An 18,160-nucleotide genomic window follows, 5' to 3' on the forward strand; every position below is an offset into this window, starting at 1 on the left:
AACAACTGGAACCAGATTTCATTCAGCTGCCATGACTTCCTTTTTCATCTGATATCCAGCTCTGTGGACACTAGTGAAATGACAGAAGACACATAACTAACAAAGTGCTTGATGGATGTTGGGAAGGGAAAGATCAGAAAGACATTGTCATTACAATGAGGCAAATATTGCAAAATAAAACTAAAACTGATTGTAAAACTTCTTACTGAATTTGCATTGACTAGACTCTTGATTCTTTTGTGTTAGATTCCTGTGAATATGAAAGACTCGCGAACTATATTAATTGTGAGTTTTCACCAACACAGCAAATTTTGAGTGAATTTTGCAACACATTTGCAGAACAAACTTCATATTCAAAATTACCAGCATTTGCACAAGAAACAGGCTTCTAACAGATAGTAGAGATCTAGTTAGAAATAAAAACATACCAAATAACCACACATACCATAAAAGCTTGAATTTTAAATACAACCAACTGCTCACAAACAAGCTACAGACTGAGAATTATCTGAAGAGATTATTGAGCAAGGTGAAAATTTGTGAGGATAATCTTGTACAGTGAGTTTCGTGAGAATACTTGTTTGAAATTTTTGGACATTATCCCTCTGTCTGTATCTGTGTCTGTGTTTACTATATGTCATCTCTTTGTCTTCAGCTCAGCCTGTTATATTATACTTTGCGTGTTTGAGTTCTGGTTCAGTGATAAGGATAATAACCAGTCTAACTGTTTCATTTTGTGTTCTTAATGAGTATTCCTTCATTTTAAGTCTTTTCAGCATTTGTGAACCATTCAGCATTTGTGTACGTTTACAGTAGAGGATTTCAAGTGTAGATAAGCTACTTATTTACAGCAGAATATTTCAAGTGTAGATAGGCTACATATTGACTAGACAGATCACTATGAAGAGGAGATTTGAAAGTGGTGCAAGCAAGAGACTGTGAAAACAACTGAGTGAAGCAGCAGCTAAGAGCTCTGTAGTAGAGCGGTGCCGGGGCTCGACCCTCCTTGAGGGGGAAGGGGAGCGACACCGGCTCGCCTCACTCCTTCTGCCTCGGGCCTGTCCCTTGCTGCGGGGTTGAGCATGAGAGAACAGTATATAAGTATGCCCCGGCCCTTGGGTGGGGCGAGGCAACACACACAGTCTAGGCTCAGGCTTTTCAGCAGAGGCAGAGCAACAAGAGAGCGGAGACGGCCTCCTCAGGTCAAGGGATCGGGAGTCTGCCACCCTTGGAGGAGTGGCAGGGGGAACGCAGGCCCTCCCACTCCACTGCGTTCCAGCCCGGGGCCCTAGCAGCGGTTAACGCTGCTGACGGTCAGTGGGGAATCCTGACCGAAACACACTGACATTGGCTCAGGTGAGCCCGCAGCCTGATTGGGGTTTGCTGCCCCCGGGCCACTTCCAACCTCCCCCTCACCGGGTACCTGCCCTCTGCCAGCATCGTCCAGGGGGTCCCAGACCATGGGTTCCTCAGGGTGTCTGGGTCGGGAGGTCCAGTACTCTCCTCGGGGTATCGGGCATTGGGAGGTCCGGTCCACTCCTTGGGGTATCGGGCATCGTGCGGTCCGATTCACTCCTCGGGTACCAGCCGTCGGGAGGTCCAGGCAGCTTCTCCACAGGCTGAGCGTCGGACCACTCAGTCGGCTCCTCTGAGTACTGTCCCCAGGGGAGGTCAGGCCAGTACCCCTCCGGGTACCGGGCACAGGGTAGGCCGGGCCCAGCGGGAGCTCGGGCCCTAGCATCTGCCTTCTCTGGCAGCCTCCTCCTAACTGAGCGCTGGGGCCGGGCTTTTGTACTTCCTGTCCTGCCCCTTGACTTCCGGGGGGCGGGGACAGGCAGCGGTGTCCTTGGACTACCTGTCCCGCCCCTTGACTTCCAGGCAGCGGGGACAGGCGGCGGGGGCTCCGCCCATGGCTGCGCCCTTTCTGGCCTGTTCTCCTCAGGAGCACGAGGGAGTGGGGCCCCCTCGCTACAAGCTCAAAGCCAATAACTTCATTTCTTAAACCACTGGAAAACACACCTTATTCAACAAACAGTGCTACGGATAATGAAAACTCTGCAACTGCAACAGATATTTCAGTGCCAATATCTGAACATGAGTAGTCAAGAAGGAGATGTGCCAGCCATAACAGATGCAGCAGAAGATTCTGTGTACGATCAAGAAACTCAACAGCAACATGAAGATGTAGATCTTACGCAGCAAGAGCAATTCATGAGTACTACAGGTTTGACTGTGACTGACATTGGAATTATTGACAAGCACAATACTGCCCAAATGCAATCTTTTCTTTAAATTAGTTATTTTGAAATTCCAAGTAACATTCCATGAGATGCTGATAATCATGCTTTCCCTACTCATCTGCTGACAAAAACTCTTCCAAATGGTGAGACCTGCACAAGAGACTGTTATGCTGGAGTACAGAAAAACAATCTCTGTACTGTGCACCTGCTTCATTTTGAACAGAAGTGCTGCGAATGCATCAGTTCTCTCTGATCAATCAGGATGGAGCATCAACAGAGGTTGGAGGAAGTTGAAAGACCGAATATCATCACATGAGAGTTCATCGTCACACAAAGAAAACTATGTTGCATGGAAATCAGCCAGAAGGGCAGCATCAGCTGAAAGTTCAGTTGAAAATTTACTCTTGACTGAACTCTCTACAGAAACTAACTGGAACCCCCATCCTGATTTTTCACATTTGCTGTCTGTCACCCTAGTTGAGAACCATGGGTCCATTTTCTACCACTGGACAGGTTTATCCTGGAACCTGTTTGGCTTCAGTGCACTGAAAGAAATTGCATCAAAAGAGAGAATTCTAACCTTGCATGGTGCTCTCAGTAGGAATATTTTGCTCTTCTACAGTGAAGTTATCAGGGGTTCTCAAGACACTTTACAACACAGTAATTCGTTTTCACAACACCTTGAGCGCATCCTGAATGCCATCCTTTTTCTTTCTGAGCGGGGATTGGCTTTCTTTGGTTCCAGTCAACATATTGGTGATCATGCAAATGGAAAATTTCTAGGCATAGTTGAGTTCCTCAGCAAATCTGACCCTCTTTTATCAGAGCATGTTAAACATGTTCGAGAATCACAAGAGAGTCAAAAGCACATGCAAGTCCATGATCTCTCCACACGCATACAAAATGAGTTTATTGAGCTATGCAGGTCATTTGTACAAACAATTCTTGATGAGATTCAAAATGCCAAGTATTTTTCAATCATTGATGCCACTCCAGATTGTTCTCACAAGAAACAGCCTGCTGTGGTTATTTGATATGTTCAGATTGTAGACAGCTCAAAATTTTCAGTTGAAGAAAGGTTAATTTTGTTTGATAATTTCACGAGAAAAACTGGAAAAGAAATTGGTGCTTGAGTACTAGCAATTATAGAAGGTTTTAAGTTAGATTTTCAAGTCTGCATTGGCCAAGCCTATGACAACGGATTGAATATGGCTGGGAAGTACAAAGGTGTACAAACAGTTCTCCTTGAGCATAATTCAAACTATATTTTCTCCAGCTGTGGAAACCACACACTAAACCTTGTAGGTGTTGACTGTGCTGAGTCATGCAAGGAGGCAATTATTATCTTGGAATTGCTCAGCAAATGTACAATCTCTTTGGTAGCAGTCCACAAAGGTGGGAAATTCTGAAGCAATATCTTCCTATTTCACTGCATGGGGTGTCCAAAACTGCATGGTGTGCACATATTGATGGTGTTCAACCAGTTGCGCAGCATTTGAATTCAGTGAGAAAGGCTTTAAATGAGTTTGAATCACTCAATCTCACTGCACAGGCTCAAACTGAACTTCAGTCTATTCAGAAGCACATGTCCAAAATTGAATGCATTCTGACGTTATCTTTGTGGATGAAGCTACTTACAATGATCCACCAAACTAATCTGGTAATCAAAGCATGCATTGCTACACTTGATGTTGAGAAAGATTGAAAGTCTTATCAATGACATTCAGCAGATTCATGAACAATGGGATGCGATCCTGACTGAGTCCAAATTAGTAGCACAAAATATTGGCCTTCCATCTGAGTTCACCAATTTCAACTTACCTACTGAATCCGATGCTGAGCAGCATTATAGGGTCAATGTCTTCCATGTCATCATTGACTCTATTCAGTCAGGTCTTACACATCGATTTGAGTCACTGCAACTAATTTGTACCCTTTTGGGGTCTCTTTGGCAGTTCAACAGACTGAGTACTGCAGAAAGTAGATCTTCATCTGAATAATTTCAGCAACAGTACAACAAAGAAATCTCAAAAGATCTCAGTGACGAGGTCATCTTCCTCAAAACAAATATATTCCACGAACTTTAAATTGGATTGCAAGCCAAAAGAATTGCTTCAAGAAATACTTGAACTTGGACTCTCTGGGTTGTTTCCTAATATCACAATTTTATTGCATATTTTTGTCAGTTTGCCTGCATCAGTGGCTTCAGATGAACGCACCTTCAACGTGTTGAAGCAGGTAAAGAACTATCACCATTCAAGTATGGGACAAGAGTGTTTGAATGGGCTCACCATGCTTAATATTAACTGAGACATTGCACAAAAGCTAGATTTTTCCTCAATAATTAGTGCATTTGTACAGAAAAAGGCTAGAAAAGCATTTGTTAAATAAAAAAATATTCAAATTATGTTTCACTCTTTCTCTGGTGCCTTATTTTGTTTTCATGTGTCATCATTTTTATTTTTATTAAGGGCCTCAAAAGCTGGAAGTGGCCCAGGCCTCTCTGGACCTCTGAAAGGGCCTGTGTGGTGCGGCTTGGCCACGGTTTGTCCCTCAGCAGGGCTGTGGGGTATCCCACCACCTCGCTCTAGTTCGCCGGCCGATGGCTCTGCGGTTGTGGGGAACAACGAACACTCAGTTAGGTGCTAAGGCCCTTGGAGCGGGGGCTGAGTCAATAGTCAAATGGCGGCCCAGGCCCTATGTCAGGGCGGGACAGCCAAGAAACCGTCAGAGACTCAGGCTTTTAATCGGGGACTGAGTCAAGAGTCCAAATAGCAGCCCAGGCCCTGGATCAGGGCAGGGCAACAAGCAAAATAGCAGCCCCGGCCCGAGGTCAGGACGGGGCAGCAGGCAAACGGTCAGGGACTCAGGCCTTTCAGCAGGAGCTGAGTCACTAGTTCAATGTCAGCCCAGGCCCTGGATCAGGGCGGGACAGCAAGCAGTCAGGGACTCAGGCCCTTAAGCAGGGGCTGAGTCAATAGTTCAGTAGCAGGAGGGCCTAGCCTCTCCAGGCCAAGGGGGAGTCTGCCACCGAAGGAGTGGGTGGCAGGGGGGACGCAGGCCCTCCCACTCCACTGCGACCCAGCCTGGGGCCCTAGCAGCGGCAAAGACTCGCTGCTGTTAGTGGGGATCCTGGCCGCAACACACTGACATAGGTTCCAGCAGTGCGGCAGCCAGACTGGGGTCAGCTGCCCCCAGGCTACTTCCACACTCCCCCTCGTAGGGTACCTGAGTCATCGTAGCATCGCTGGTGGTCTCAAACACCATCGGTTCCTCTGGGTAAGTAGCGGATGGTAGGCTCAGCTGCTCTTCGGGGCAGTGGGCAAGAGACAGGCTCGGCTCCTCCTTGGGGTAGCAGGCAAGAGGCAGGCTCGGCTCCTCCTCAGGGTAGCTGGAGCGGGGTTGTCTCGGCCAGTCCTCCTTGGGGTAACGAGTGAGGGGAAGGCTCAGCCAGTCCTCGGGGTAGCTGGAGCGGGGTAGGCTCGGCCAGTGCTCCTCTGGGTAACGAGTGAGGGGTAGGCTCGCCAGGCCCGGTGCGACCTCAGGCTGGCCACATCCTTCTGCTGTCTTCCCTGAAGGAACTCGGCCGCAGACGTCTGGTCTCTGCGGCAGCTGGCTCTCAACTGAGCTCTGCAGGTGAGCTTTTATACTTCCTGGTCTGCGCCGTGACCTCTGGGGGTAGGCGCAGGACCCAGTGGCTCCACCCACATTGGTGTCAGGGGAGGTTCATCCCTCAGCGGGTCTGTGGGGTATCCCACCACCTCGCTACAGCCTGTCTTGAAAAACTGAGTAGGGAGGGGAAGGATGGTGGATTTCTAATCCAGGAAGCATAATACAATTTAGATGCTGGCCCCCATCTCAGTGAGAACCCTAAAGTAGTTTCCCCCAAGACTGGTTTAAAAATGAGCTCAAAGCTGACACCATCCCCAGAAGACGGGGTTGGTATCAAATATGCAAATAAACAAGGAGTCCTTGTGGCACCTTAGAGACTAACAAATTTATTTGGGCATAAGCTTTTGTGGGCTAGAACCCACTTCATCAGATGCATGGAGTGGAAAATACAGTCGCAGGTGTGTACATATGTACCTAGCACATGAAAATATGGTAGTTGCCATTTTGCTGATACAGATTAACACGGCTACCACTCTGAAACCTATCAAATATGCAGTCATTCTAATTTTATATGTGCTAAAACAAAATAAAATAGCCCCCCAAACAATTGGCACTAAAATGGTTGACAGCAGCTGTAGAGGCCTCATAGACAGGCTTCCCCCGAGGTGGGTGCTGAGATCCTGGCAGAGGCAGGAAGGGAAGCTTGCAAGGGCCGCTATCCATACAACTGTCATAGTGTCAGTCTCTGGAGAGTCATTTTCACGTGCTCTATAGCCACTAAAAAGTGTAACAGGTGCTAGTGGGTGCAGCGTTTCTGTGGGCAGAGTTGTGTAAGTGTGTCCCCTTCATGTCTTGCTCCTGGACGTGTGTGCCTGTGTCTGCCTCTCCATATATTGGTCCTACCCATTCGCATGAGCTGTCACAAAGTCTGCAGTGGGCGGGGGGGAAGGGGAATAAGAGCCTTCCACTCCGAAGGTGACAGAATCACTTGCTCGTCCATGGAAAGGCTGCAATGACCCGGGGGGCTCCCATAGCTCTGGGCGAGTGAAACGCCCAAGTAGTGTCCCCCGCTATCCCCGCGCCTCAGTCAGGCACGGGCACAGGGCCTAGCCACACAGCATCTGGGCGCTAGGGGGGCTGTAGTCGGGGCCGCTTCCTTGCGGAACTGAAAGGTGAGTGAGCGAGCCGGGCAGCTCCCCTTCTGCCCAAGCCGGCGGGAGCGCGGCTGGGGGGGGGGGGTGAGTTGCATGTGACGTTTTGTTTGCAGCAAGCCTCAAAGTGGAGGCGAGAGCGCGGGGTGAGGGAGAGGGAGGCAGCGGCGAGCCTGAGGACTGGGCGCTGCTGCGGCAGAGGGACGCGCAGGGCAGGGAGAGCCCGCAGAGCAGGCAGCGCTGGCTGCAGGAGGCAGCGGGAGCGGAGGGCGCTGCTGCAGCCGGTCCCAGGATGTAGGCGAGCAGCTGGAGAGCTCCTGCCGGCACAAGGGCTCACCATGAAGAAACACTCAGCCAGGGTAGCCCCGCTCAGCGCGTGCAACAGTCCGGTCCTTACCCTCACCAAAGTGGAAGGTAAATCCGGCCGCAGTGGAGGCGGGGGGGAGGGGGCCGGGAGAGCTCGGCAGCCCCGCGGATTGGGGCGTGGGGACCCCGCCGGTCACTCCGCGGCTGTGCGGAGCTGGACGTGCCGCGGCGGGAGCTCAGCGCTCCTTGCCCGGGCGCGAGAAGGCTGCAGCCCGGCGCTGCCTGGCGGGTTCCTTGGCTGGGAGAGGGGCCGCGGGGCGGGGTGGCGCTGCTGCTGGAGGGCGAGGGGCGGGATTGCAGCAGCCGCGCGGGGCCCTATCCTGAAGGGACCCGCCGACTGCCACTGAAGGAGGATTTCGCCAATGCAGACATCGCCGTCCAGTGTGCTGAGCGTTAGCTCCCTGTCGCGGGGCCGGAGCCCGGCACAAGTTAGCGCTAAGTTTTCCGGGGCGGGGAACAGGCGGGGAAGGGCTGTGCATTGAAGGAGGGGCTGCTTTGGGAAAGGGCATGCTGCCCTCATAGGAAATGGAGAAACGCTCATTGCCCACATCGTCCGCCTGCTGCGGGGCTGCGACTCTGCTTTCCGGCGGAGGGGGGTTGGTGGGAGGCTACATTGCTTTGCATTGCTGCGTTATTCCCACTGCTGTACCAGAGCCTCCTCCAGCGCTCCCCGGCCCCCTCCTGAAGCCTGGAGAGCAGGAAGCAGACTCTGCCTTCAGCTGTCTGGCACTGAGCTAAAGCGGACCCCATGACTCCCCCTCAGACACACCACCACCATCCTAGGTGCTGGAACTAGGAGTGCGGGGGTGCTGCAGCACCCCCTGACTTGAAGTGGTTTCCATCAAATACAGGGCTTACACTTGGTTTAGTGGCTCTCAGCACCCCCATTGCAAACATTGTTCCAGCGCCCCTGACCACCATCACACTGACTGACTGTGCACTGGTCACAGGACACCCCTGTGAGGCAGGACAGTGCTCTTATCCCATTTGACAGATGAGCAGAGACTAAGGGATTTACCTACGGTCACACAGGAAGTCAGTGGCAGAGCCAGGACTTAAACCCAGTTTTTTCAAGTCTCAGGCTCACACCTTAACCACTGGACCTTCCACTTAGTTGGTAATTGGTCAGAATCTGTCAACACTAATAGGTGGATGGAACGGAAGCATCAGAAGTTGTTCAGGCTGAGCTGATAAAGCTGGCGTGCCCTGTTGGCCTGAAATAATAAGCACATTGGCTCCATACGGACTGAAACTGGAGGTGCTAGGGGTGCTGCCGCATCCCTGAGCTTGAAGTGGTTTCCATCATATACAGGGTTTCAGCTTGGTTCAATGGCTCCCACTGTACAAATTGTTCAGCAGCTCTCAGCACCGCTGATTGTCTCTAAGGCCATGGCTACACTGGAGCTTTACAGCGCTGCAACTTTTGCGCTCAGGGGTGTGAAAAAAACACCCCCCTGAGCACTGCAGATACAGCGCTGTAAAGCCTCAGCGTAAACAGTGCCGTAGCGCTGGGAGCGCAGCTCCCAGCGCTGCAAGCTACACCCGTAGAGGATGTGGAGTACGTGCAGCGCTGGGAGAGCTCTCTCCCAGCACTGGCGCTGCGACCACACTCGAAACTTCAAAGCTCTGAAGTGCAAATGTAGCCATACCCTAAGGTTAGTAGAAGTGCAGAGAGATTTCAAGAGGCCATTTTCAACCAGGAGAGGGGATCCTGCAGTCATTCAGATACCAGGCTCTGGGTGTTCTGGTCTACAGTGGTCTATAGTGAAGCAGCAGTTGCAGAGGAAAGCAACCAGGGAAACCTGAAGAGGTTATGCTCCAGGTGAAATGACCCTGGAGTATGGCGTGGCATGTGGGAGGGCAAGGCACCATGGTCTGGAATGCAGTAGGCATCAGAGGAATGGGAACAAGTGGGCTAGGTGCTGGAGCACAGGAAGGAAGCTGAGTGAGGGTAGTATGGGAAAGATGTGGAAAAAGACAGTGAAGAGATGATGGGGGCAGGGAAGGGAAAGGGTCAGTGGAGGAAGAAAGAGGGTCCTAGAAGGAGCAAGTCAGTCACTGTAGGAAAGGACAGAGAAGTGCAAATAGGCATTGGGAAGAAATATAGACAATGTGGCACTGAGAGAAAGTGGCTGGGAGGAAAGGAAGAGAAATGGACTGTGAGAGAAGAGGGGTAATAAGAAGGGCCATCAGAGAAATGAGGAAGAGAGAAAAGAGGAAATAGAGATTGAGATTCTGGAGCACTCACAGGAGGAAAAAGACAGAGGGCTTCTGGGAGGAGAAATAAAAATGAGGGGCTCCAGTAAACTGGGGAGGAAAAGCAGAATAAGAAGAAAAGTACTGAAAGTGAAAAATAGAGAGGAAGAGGAGAGAAAATGGTAGAATATAGATGGAGAGAAAGAGGAGGAAATGAAGAAATGGGGTGAGAGAACAAAAAAGGAATAAATAAATGGAAGGTGAAAAAGAAAAATCAAAACCACACAACATTAAGGCTGGTGGTTCTATTTATTCAGAATACATGTTGCTCTGTTTCCCAGGCAGTAATCCTCCTGGGGACAGTGTGTAGCTAATCTCCCAGCCAGTTCTTGATGGAAGAGTTTTTAGTCTGATTGTTCTTTCCTTGAGCTGTAAATTGAATCCTTTCAAGCCTATCCCTGTCAGCTCTGTGTACCAACTTTCAGAGACCATATTACCAGCTGCCAAGAACTTACCTGACCTAGTTGGCTTTTTCCAACTTTAGTTTCTATGTGCCTGATTCTGCTTCCATTGAAGTAATGGAATGGCAAAATTTAAAATACGGTACTTAAATGATTCAGGCCCAGAGATTTATGGAAACAGCTGGAGTTACTCTTGCCATTTATGTCTTTTTTATGAGATAGACCAACTCTGTGTGAGACTTTCTCTTACCAAGTTAATCAACAGGCCAGTTCTTGGAATGGTTACCAATGACACAGCAGCAAAGAATCCTGTGGCACCTTATAGACCAGGGGTCGGCAGCCTTTCAGAAGTGGTGTGCCGAGTCTTCATTTATTCACTCTAATTTAAGGTTTTGCATGCCGGTCATACATTTTAATGTTTTTTAGAAGGTCTCTCTCTACAAGTCTATGTTATATAACTAAACTAGTGTTGTATTGTAAAATAAACAAGGTTTTCAAAATGTTTAAGATTGAAATTAAATTGAAATTAAATGAAATTAAAATGTTGATCTTACGCCGCTGGCCTGCTCAGCCCGCTGCTGGTCTGGGGTTCTGTTCACCTAGGCCAGCAGTGGGCTGAATGGGGCCTGCGACCAGGACCCCAGCTGGGAAGGGTCTGGCAGCCAGAACCCCAGACCGGCAGCGGGCTGTGCAGGGCCAGCAGCCGGGACCCCAGACCAACAGTGGGCTGAGCGGCTCAGCCCACTGCCACTCAGGGGTCCCATCCACTGGCTCCTGCCAGCTGTCATCCCGGCTGCCAGACCTGCTCAGCCCACTGCCAGTCTGGGGTCCCAGCCCTCCCCACATACACTGGGTCCTTACCTTCTCCCTGGTTCTGGCCCATTCTCTTCCTCTCTCTGCACTGAGCTGAGGGTGGGAGTGGGCCAAGCACAGGGCTGGGGGTGGAGGGTCTGGCCAGGAGCTAGAATGAGGGAGGGGGCTCAGGGTTGGGGCAGGAGGTTTGGGTGTGGGGGCGCTTACCTGGTCAGCTCCCATTTGGTGTGAGGGGTGCAGGTGGGAATGTGAGTGGGGGTGCAGGAGCTCCCGTTTGGTGCTCAGGGTGGGGTTGGGGATCTGCGGGATGCATGGGATGTGGGGGGGCTGGGGATGTGCAGGGTGCAAGAGTCAAGGCAGAGGGCTGGGGGCATGTGGGGGGTGCAGGTGTCAGGGTAGGGGGGCTGGGTAAGTGTGGGGGTGCCAGAGTCAGAGCTGGGGTCATGGGCGGGGAGGTAAAGGAGTCAGAGGGCTGGGTGGTACAGGGCTCAGGGCAGGGGCCTGGGGTGTGTGTGGGGTGCAGGGCTCAGGGCAGAAAGCTGGGTGTGTGTGGAGGGGGGTTAGGGCTCAGGGCAGAGGGCTGGGTGACCCCCCCCAGGACCCCAACCCCCCCGCACGCTCCTTTTCCCGACTACCCCCTCCTGGGACCACACCCCCTATCTAAGCCTCCCTGCCCCTTGTCCTCTGACTACCCGCCTAGGACCCTACCCCCTACCGGTCTCCTGACTGCTCCAACCCTTATCCACACCCGCGCATGCAGACAGAACCCCCTGGACTCCCATGCCTATCTAACCGCTCCCTGCCCCCTGACAAGACCCCCAGAACTCTGGACCCATACAACTCTCCCCCGCTCTCTGCCTGCCCCAACCCCTCTCCACCCCTACCTCCCTGATGATCGAAATACAAAACGAGCACTTAAAGTTGATAAAGTCATTGCAGAGAAACTAAATGGATTCTTTGCTTCAGTCTTCACGGCTGAGGATGTTAGGGAGATTCCCAAACCTGAGCTGGCTTTTATAGGTGACAAATCTGAGGAACTGTCACAGATTGAAGTGTCACTAGAGGAGGCTTTGGAATTACTTGATAAACTCAACATTAACAAGTCACGGGGACCAGATGGCATTCACTCAAGAGTTCTGAAAGAACTCAAATGTGAAGTTGCAGAACTATTAACTAAGGTTTGTAACCTGTCTTTTAAATTGGCTTCGGTACCCAATGACTGGAAGTTAGCTAATGTAACACCAATATTTAAAAAGGGCTCTACAGGTGATCCCACCAATTACAGACCGGTAAGTCTAACGTTGGTACCAGGCAAATTAGTCGAAACAATAGTTAAGAATAAAATTGTCAGACACATAGAAAAACATAAACTGTTGAGCAATAGTCAACATGGTTTCTGTAAAGGGAAATTGTGTTTTACTAATCTATTAGAGTTCTTTGAAGGGATCAACAAACATGTGGACAAGGGGGATCCAGTGGACATAGTGTACTTAGATTTCCAGAAAGCCTCTGACAAGGTCCCACACCAAAGGCTCTTACGTAAATTAAGCTGTCATGGGATAAGAGGGAAGATCCTTTCATGGATTGAGAACTGGTTAAAAGACAGGGAACAAAGGGTAGGAACTAATGGTAAATTCTCAGAATGGAGAGGGGTAACCAGTGGTGTTCCCCAAGGGTCAGTCCTAGGACCAATCCTATTCAATTTATTCATAAATGATCTGGAGAAAGGGGTAAACAGTGAGGTGGCAAAGTTTGCAGATGATACTAAACTACTCAAGATAGTTAAGACCAAAGCAGATAGTGAAGAACTTCAAAAAGATCTCACAAAACTAAGTGATTGGGCAACATAATGGCAAATGAAATTTAATGTGAATAAATGTAAAGTAATGCATACTGGAAAAAATAACCCCAACCATACATACAATATGATGGGGGCTAATTTAGCTACAAGAAGTCAGGAAAAAGATCTTGGAGTCATCGTGGACAGTTCTCTGATGATGTCCACGCAGTGCGCAGAGGCGGTCAAAAAAGCAAACAGGATGTTAGGAATCATTAAAAAGGGGATAGAGAATAAGACAGAGAATATATTATTGCCCTTATATAAATCCATGATATGCCCACATCTCAAATACTGTGTACAGATGTGGTCTCCTCACCTCAAAAAAGATAGTCTAGCACTAGAAAAGGATAAGAAAAGGGCAACTAAAATGATTAGGGATTTGGAGAGGGTCCCATACGAGGAAAGATTAAAGAGGCTAGGCCTCTTCAGCTTGGAAAAGAGGAGACTAAGGGAGGATATGATAGAGGTATATAAAATCATGAGTGATATGGAGAAAGTGGATAAGGAAAAGTTATTTACTTATTCCCATAATACAAGAACTAGGGATCACTAAATGAAATTAATGGGCTGTAGGTTTAAAACAAATAAAAGGAAGTTCTTCTTCATGCAGCGCACAGTCAACTTGTGGAACTCCTTACCTGAGGAGGTTGTGAAGGCTGGGACTATAACAGCGTTTAAAAAGGGAACTGGATAAATTCATGGTGGCTAAGTCCATAAATGGCTATTAGCCAGGAAGGGTAAAGAATGGTGTCCCTAGCCTTTGTTCATCAGAGGATGGAGATGGATGGCAGGAGAAAGATCACTTGATCATTGCCTGTTAGCTTCACTCCCTCTGAGGCACCTGGCATTGGCCACTGTCGGTTGACAGATAGTGGGCTAGATGGACCTTTGGTCTGACCCGATACGGCTGTTCTTATGTTCCTGACAGCCCCCCCACCCCCAGAACTCCCGACTCATCCAACCCCCCACAGCCCTTTGTCCCCTGACCACCCCCTCCAGAGACACCCCCCCAGACCCTCCTTGCTCCCTGTCCCCTGACTGCCCTGACCCCTATCCACCCCTCACCCCCTAACAGACCCCAGGACTCCCATGCCCCATGCACCCCTGCTGCTCCCTGACTGCCCCCTCCAGAGACCCCCGCCCCTAACCACCCCCCCATACAACCCACCCTGTCCTTGTCCCCTGACTGCTCCCACTCCTTATCCAACTCCCCCCCCTTCCGGTCCCGGACCCGGACCCCTTACCATGAGGCTCTCCGCTCATCCAGAGTTTTGCCGCTGCTGCCCGCATGCACAGCCCTGCCCCTCAGAGCGCTGTGCGCGCCGCGGCGTTGCTCCAGATGAGCGGGGAGCGGTTTTCCCTCCCCACGGAGCCAAACTTTGCCCCGCAGGAGCGCACAGCCTCAGCCCCCAGGGGAAGGGAGGAAAGGCGGGAGAGGGGCCAGCGGCTTGCTGCGCTCTGTCCACGCTCTGGCCAGGCAGCGCAGACCCTGCAGTTTGCCGCTTCAGTGGGATTTTTAATGGCACACTGGAGTCCCGGTGGGCTCCAGCATGCCATTAATAATCGGCTCGCATGCCATCTTTGGCACGCGTGCCATGGGTTGCCGACCCCTGTTATTAGACTAACAGATGTTTTGGAGCATGAGCTTTTCTGGGTGAATATCCGCTTTGTCAGATGCATGAGACACAGAACCTCTTTTCTTGCAAACTGGGGGCTTACAGTGCTAATGAAAAAGACAGAACACAGTTCTAGACATAAATGAACCGAAGTATATTGCAGGCAAGCTTTGATACCCAGCCAAGGTGTGCTACACCATCATTTTGCTCGCTGATCTCTGCTTAGCACAGGCTAAGCCCTGAAGTTTGACACGCTGTGTAGTAGAATCAAGGCTGATTCTGAAATAGCAACACACAAAAAAGTTTGTCCCCGCTTCAGCTAGCAGGAGTGATTACCCTTTTCTGGCCCAGCACCAAAGCTACTTGGAGGAATTGGAACTGGTGGAGCCTGAGGAAATGTGCCTCTCGCCAGTCAGCCAAGAGGAGCCTTTCATTGATATGCATTACTGTAATGCCTTTCAGCATTCCTTCCTTCTCTGTCTGTACAGTTGCTACTTTGCTTTAAAAGGGAGATGAGGACTTTGTGCTCTTTCAGAAGCGTGACTGCCTTTTCAAATTATCCCAGAGATTGAATCATTACTATGCACCGAGCCTGCTGTACCAGCGCTTTGAAAGACAACCACATGATATACATATCATTCAAAGAGGCAGTAGCCATACTCCTTTTTCCTGTATCTGATGCTGCACCTGTTTGTTTTTGTATAGCTCCTGCCAAGCATAGGCTCAATGTCCATTGCTTATGTTTGTCCATATTTCTGTTGTTTTTATAGGCAATTTCTGTAGTGCAGTGGCCATCTTAAAGCTATGCTTTTTCTCTCCAGCCAGTGGGTTAGCTTCACCTCCACAGATACGTGGAAGTGCATTTTACTCTGAGGTCTGTATTCACCCCCAGGGAAGGATAGCTAGTGTTTTCTCCTACCCTCCATCTTGGGGTCTTCCAGAGAAGGGCAGCTTTGACTTTCACCAAAAGCTCCAGGACACCCTCTCTGTGCAAAGTGAATGCACCAAATCACTATCAGTACATCCTACAGCTATCCTAGCCATGCCCCTCCTTGACCGCTACCACCGAATTCCAAGCTCTGGGCCCATACTAGAGGGGAAATGGTATCTTCTTTCTGCTACTGCAACCGCCACTTCTAGTTGTGCACAAGGCTATCCACTGGCAAAAGTCAGCATAGATTCAGGAATTATTCTGGCCCATTGTTTTCTCTGTTTATTTTGTCCCTGATAATTGTCTGGTTATGTCAGATTTTTGACCTGGTGTTCATCTCATGTCAGGTAAATTAGGACTCCAGTGAAGTCAATGGCGTTATATCAGTGTAAAGAAGTTCAGAATCAAGCCCTTTTCCTCTAAAGTTTAACTTTCCTTTGGAAATTTCCCCCCCAAAAAAGATATGAAAAGTTAAAACTTTTTCATCTATTAAATCATTTGACAATTTTATTGCATCCTAAAACTTAGCTGTGAATCATTATATTTGCAGTACATAATATAACCTTGGACTTTTCAGGACTTTGTCAGATATATGTGTATGTGGGGAGAGAGGGAAAAGGACTAACTAAAAGGCATTGTGCATAAAAGTATAAATATATGAAGCTACTCAGATTCACATCCACTGAGGATTTTGCCCTTTATTTACCTCAGTTAGGGATGGCAGCATCTCAGTCACACATGCTCACAACCACACCCTCACACACTTTCCATATTGTATAATTATACCTCTTTTAGGTCTTTCTAATTACATTTATTAAAATCATTCAGACTTTTACATTCTTGTTAATTAACAGGAAAACAGTGTTTTACTTTTGCCAAAAGCTTAGCTGAAGCTATGGAAATGCAGCTAGTGATGTTCAGAAGCTGCTCACATCACAAGTTATATCTCTCTTCTATAAATTGTTGCATATGCCTGTCTCTATTTAGAAGTTAGGGTCAGATTCTGCCTTGTGCAAATCTGGAGTAACTCCATTGGCATCACTCGAATTATTCAGGATTTCTGCAAGCATAACCAAGGCCAGAATTTGGACTTTAATGTGTTATACATTTTCAAGTTAAATTAATTCACCACAAGTGCGAAAACAGGATAATCACTGTAATAATGATACTTCCATAGCATCTGTTATTTAAAGATTTCAAAGCACCTTAAAACCATTAATCTTTTCAAAACCCCTTTGAGGTAGGTAACTCTTATTCCCATTTTGCAGATGGGGCAACCGAGGTATTGCAAAATTAAAACCAATTTGCCTAATTCACAACAGCACGTCTGTCACGTGGACAAGAATAAAACCTAAATTCCCCTACTGCCAACACACCATCCTTTCTCTTGAAAGGATGCTTTGGGATGCAATAAGACTCTTTCCACTGATAACAGTGTGCATGGGCCAAGCCTTAATTTAGTGACTGTCTTGATTTTCATAACAAACTTCCTTTTTCAGGAAGTTACCTCAACTATTGCACAAATATACTTGAGGCTAAATACTGTAGAAGAACTGGCAATGCTCTATGTGACTGGTCTAAAGTTCATACAAAGATTTTCCCAGACTTCCATTGACTTTATTGGGCTTTGGATTAGGCCTCATAAGAACTCGGCCACAGAGTCAATATTTTTAAAAGCTTTCAAACATTTGACATAAAGAGGCTAAGCTATGAAACAGAGAGAAATACATTGCACTCACTTTAAACACTCTTCTTGTGCTCCTATACTTTGGAAAACATATAGCAACAGATGGGCCAATAGTAGATGCCTCTGTTTCTTTTTGTTTGTCGTGGTCTATGCTTTCAGAACTGGGAATATATCATGTGCATAGAAGCCAGTCCTGAATTCCATGGGCATCCATAATTTCCACTGACTTCACAAGGAATGCATGATTGGGTCTACAGTGAATAACTTGCAACATGTCTTCTTTAGTTCTTCGTCCTGCTAAGAAGAAGGCTCTATTTTGAAACTTCAATGGTTTCTCTGATGTGGTGTTTGTGATCAGAACTAAAACTGCCAAACTCATTCACAGATGTCACTGACAGATGGTAACAACTTTCAGTAACTGGGACGGGATTCAAGCCAGTGACCTAGCAGTGAAACTGAATGGGTAGAGTGCCTGAGGCTACCAATCTCCCCATAGTGTTCCCTCTTAATACCACAATATCTTTGGGCAGATGATCAAGACCCTGTTGCAGTGGTGTTGTCGGTTTCTGTGCTACACAGCACCTGCCATCTTTCCCAAGCGACACAACACTTTCATAGTCCTTAAACAGACTCAAAACAAACTTCTTTCTAGTTGTCGTAAGCTCACTCCTTGGAGATTCGATTTTGATCATGTTTTACTGTTTTTTAAAACTTTGTCTTACCTCATTGGTCTTAAGGGAATAAACCCTAAGTTATAGGTCTAGTGAGGACCAATTACATATAATATATCTGCCATGAATAGCATGTAAATAAAATGTAAATGGGACCATTTCTATGCTGTGGGTGGGTAGATACACAGAAATCTCTTAGTACACTGTTGGGGAATGCTAAAATGGAAACTTAATTGCATTGTGAAGCCAAATGATAATAGTTATTGAATATTTCTTCATGCTTTGTCACTTTTAAAGACAAATGCGTATGTGAATACATATGCAGTTTGAAGAAAAAGTGTTTTAATTTAGATTAATAGATTTATAGAGTTTAAGGCCAGAAAGGACCATTAGCTCATCTAGTCTGGCCTCCTATCTATCACAGGCTATTAAATTTCACCCAATCACATCCTGATTCATTTTGGGTATCTTCTAGGCCAGTGGCTCTCAACCTTTCCAGACTACTGTACCCCTTTTAGGAGTCTGATTTGTCTTGTGTACCCCCAAGACTCAGCTCACTTAAAAACTACTTGCTTA

General features: G+C 48.3%; 1 protein-coding gene across 4 annotated transcripts in view; it reads left to right on the forward strand.

Annotated features, from left to right (window-relative positions):
* Positions 1 to 18,160, forward strand: part of SLC35F3 (solute carrier family 35 member F3) — a 277,816-nt gene that overhangs the window by 164,365 nt on the left and 95,291 nt on the right. The window contains exon 1 of one of the 4 annotated variants that reach the window (XM_030556915.1): positions 6,893 to 7,024. The exons of 2 other annotated variants lie outside the window; for them this stretch is intronic. Coding sequence is in view for 1 of the 2 variants with exons in the window: in XM_030556912.1 (XP_030412772.1) it covers positions 7,342 to 7,417 (76 nt within the window). In the remaining variant the exon portion in view is untranslated. Of the gene's footprint in view, positions 1 to 6,892; positions 7,025 to 7,190; positions 7,418 to 18,160 lie in introns of those variants that run through there. One more of the 4 variants, XM_030556912.1, reaches the window with a different exon arrangement.

Source organism: Gopherus evgoodei, chromosome 3 (assembly GCF_007399415.2).
Source record: "Gopherus evgoodei ecotype Sinaloan lineage chromosome 3, rGopEvg1_v1.p, whole genome shotgun sequence".
NCBI classification, from domain to species: Eukaryota; Metazoa; Chordata; order Testudines; family Testudinidae; genus Gopherus; species Gopherus evgoodei.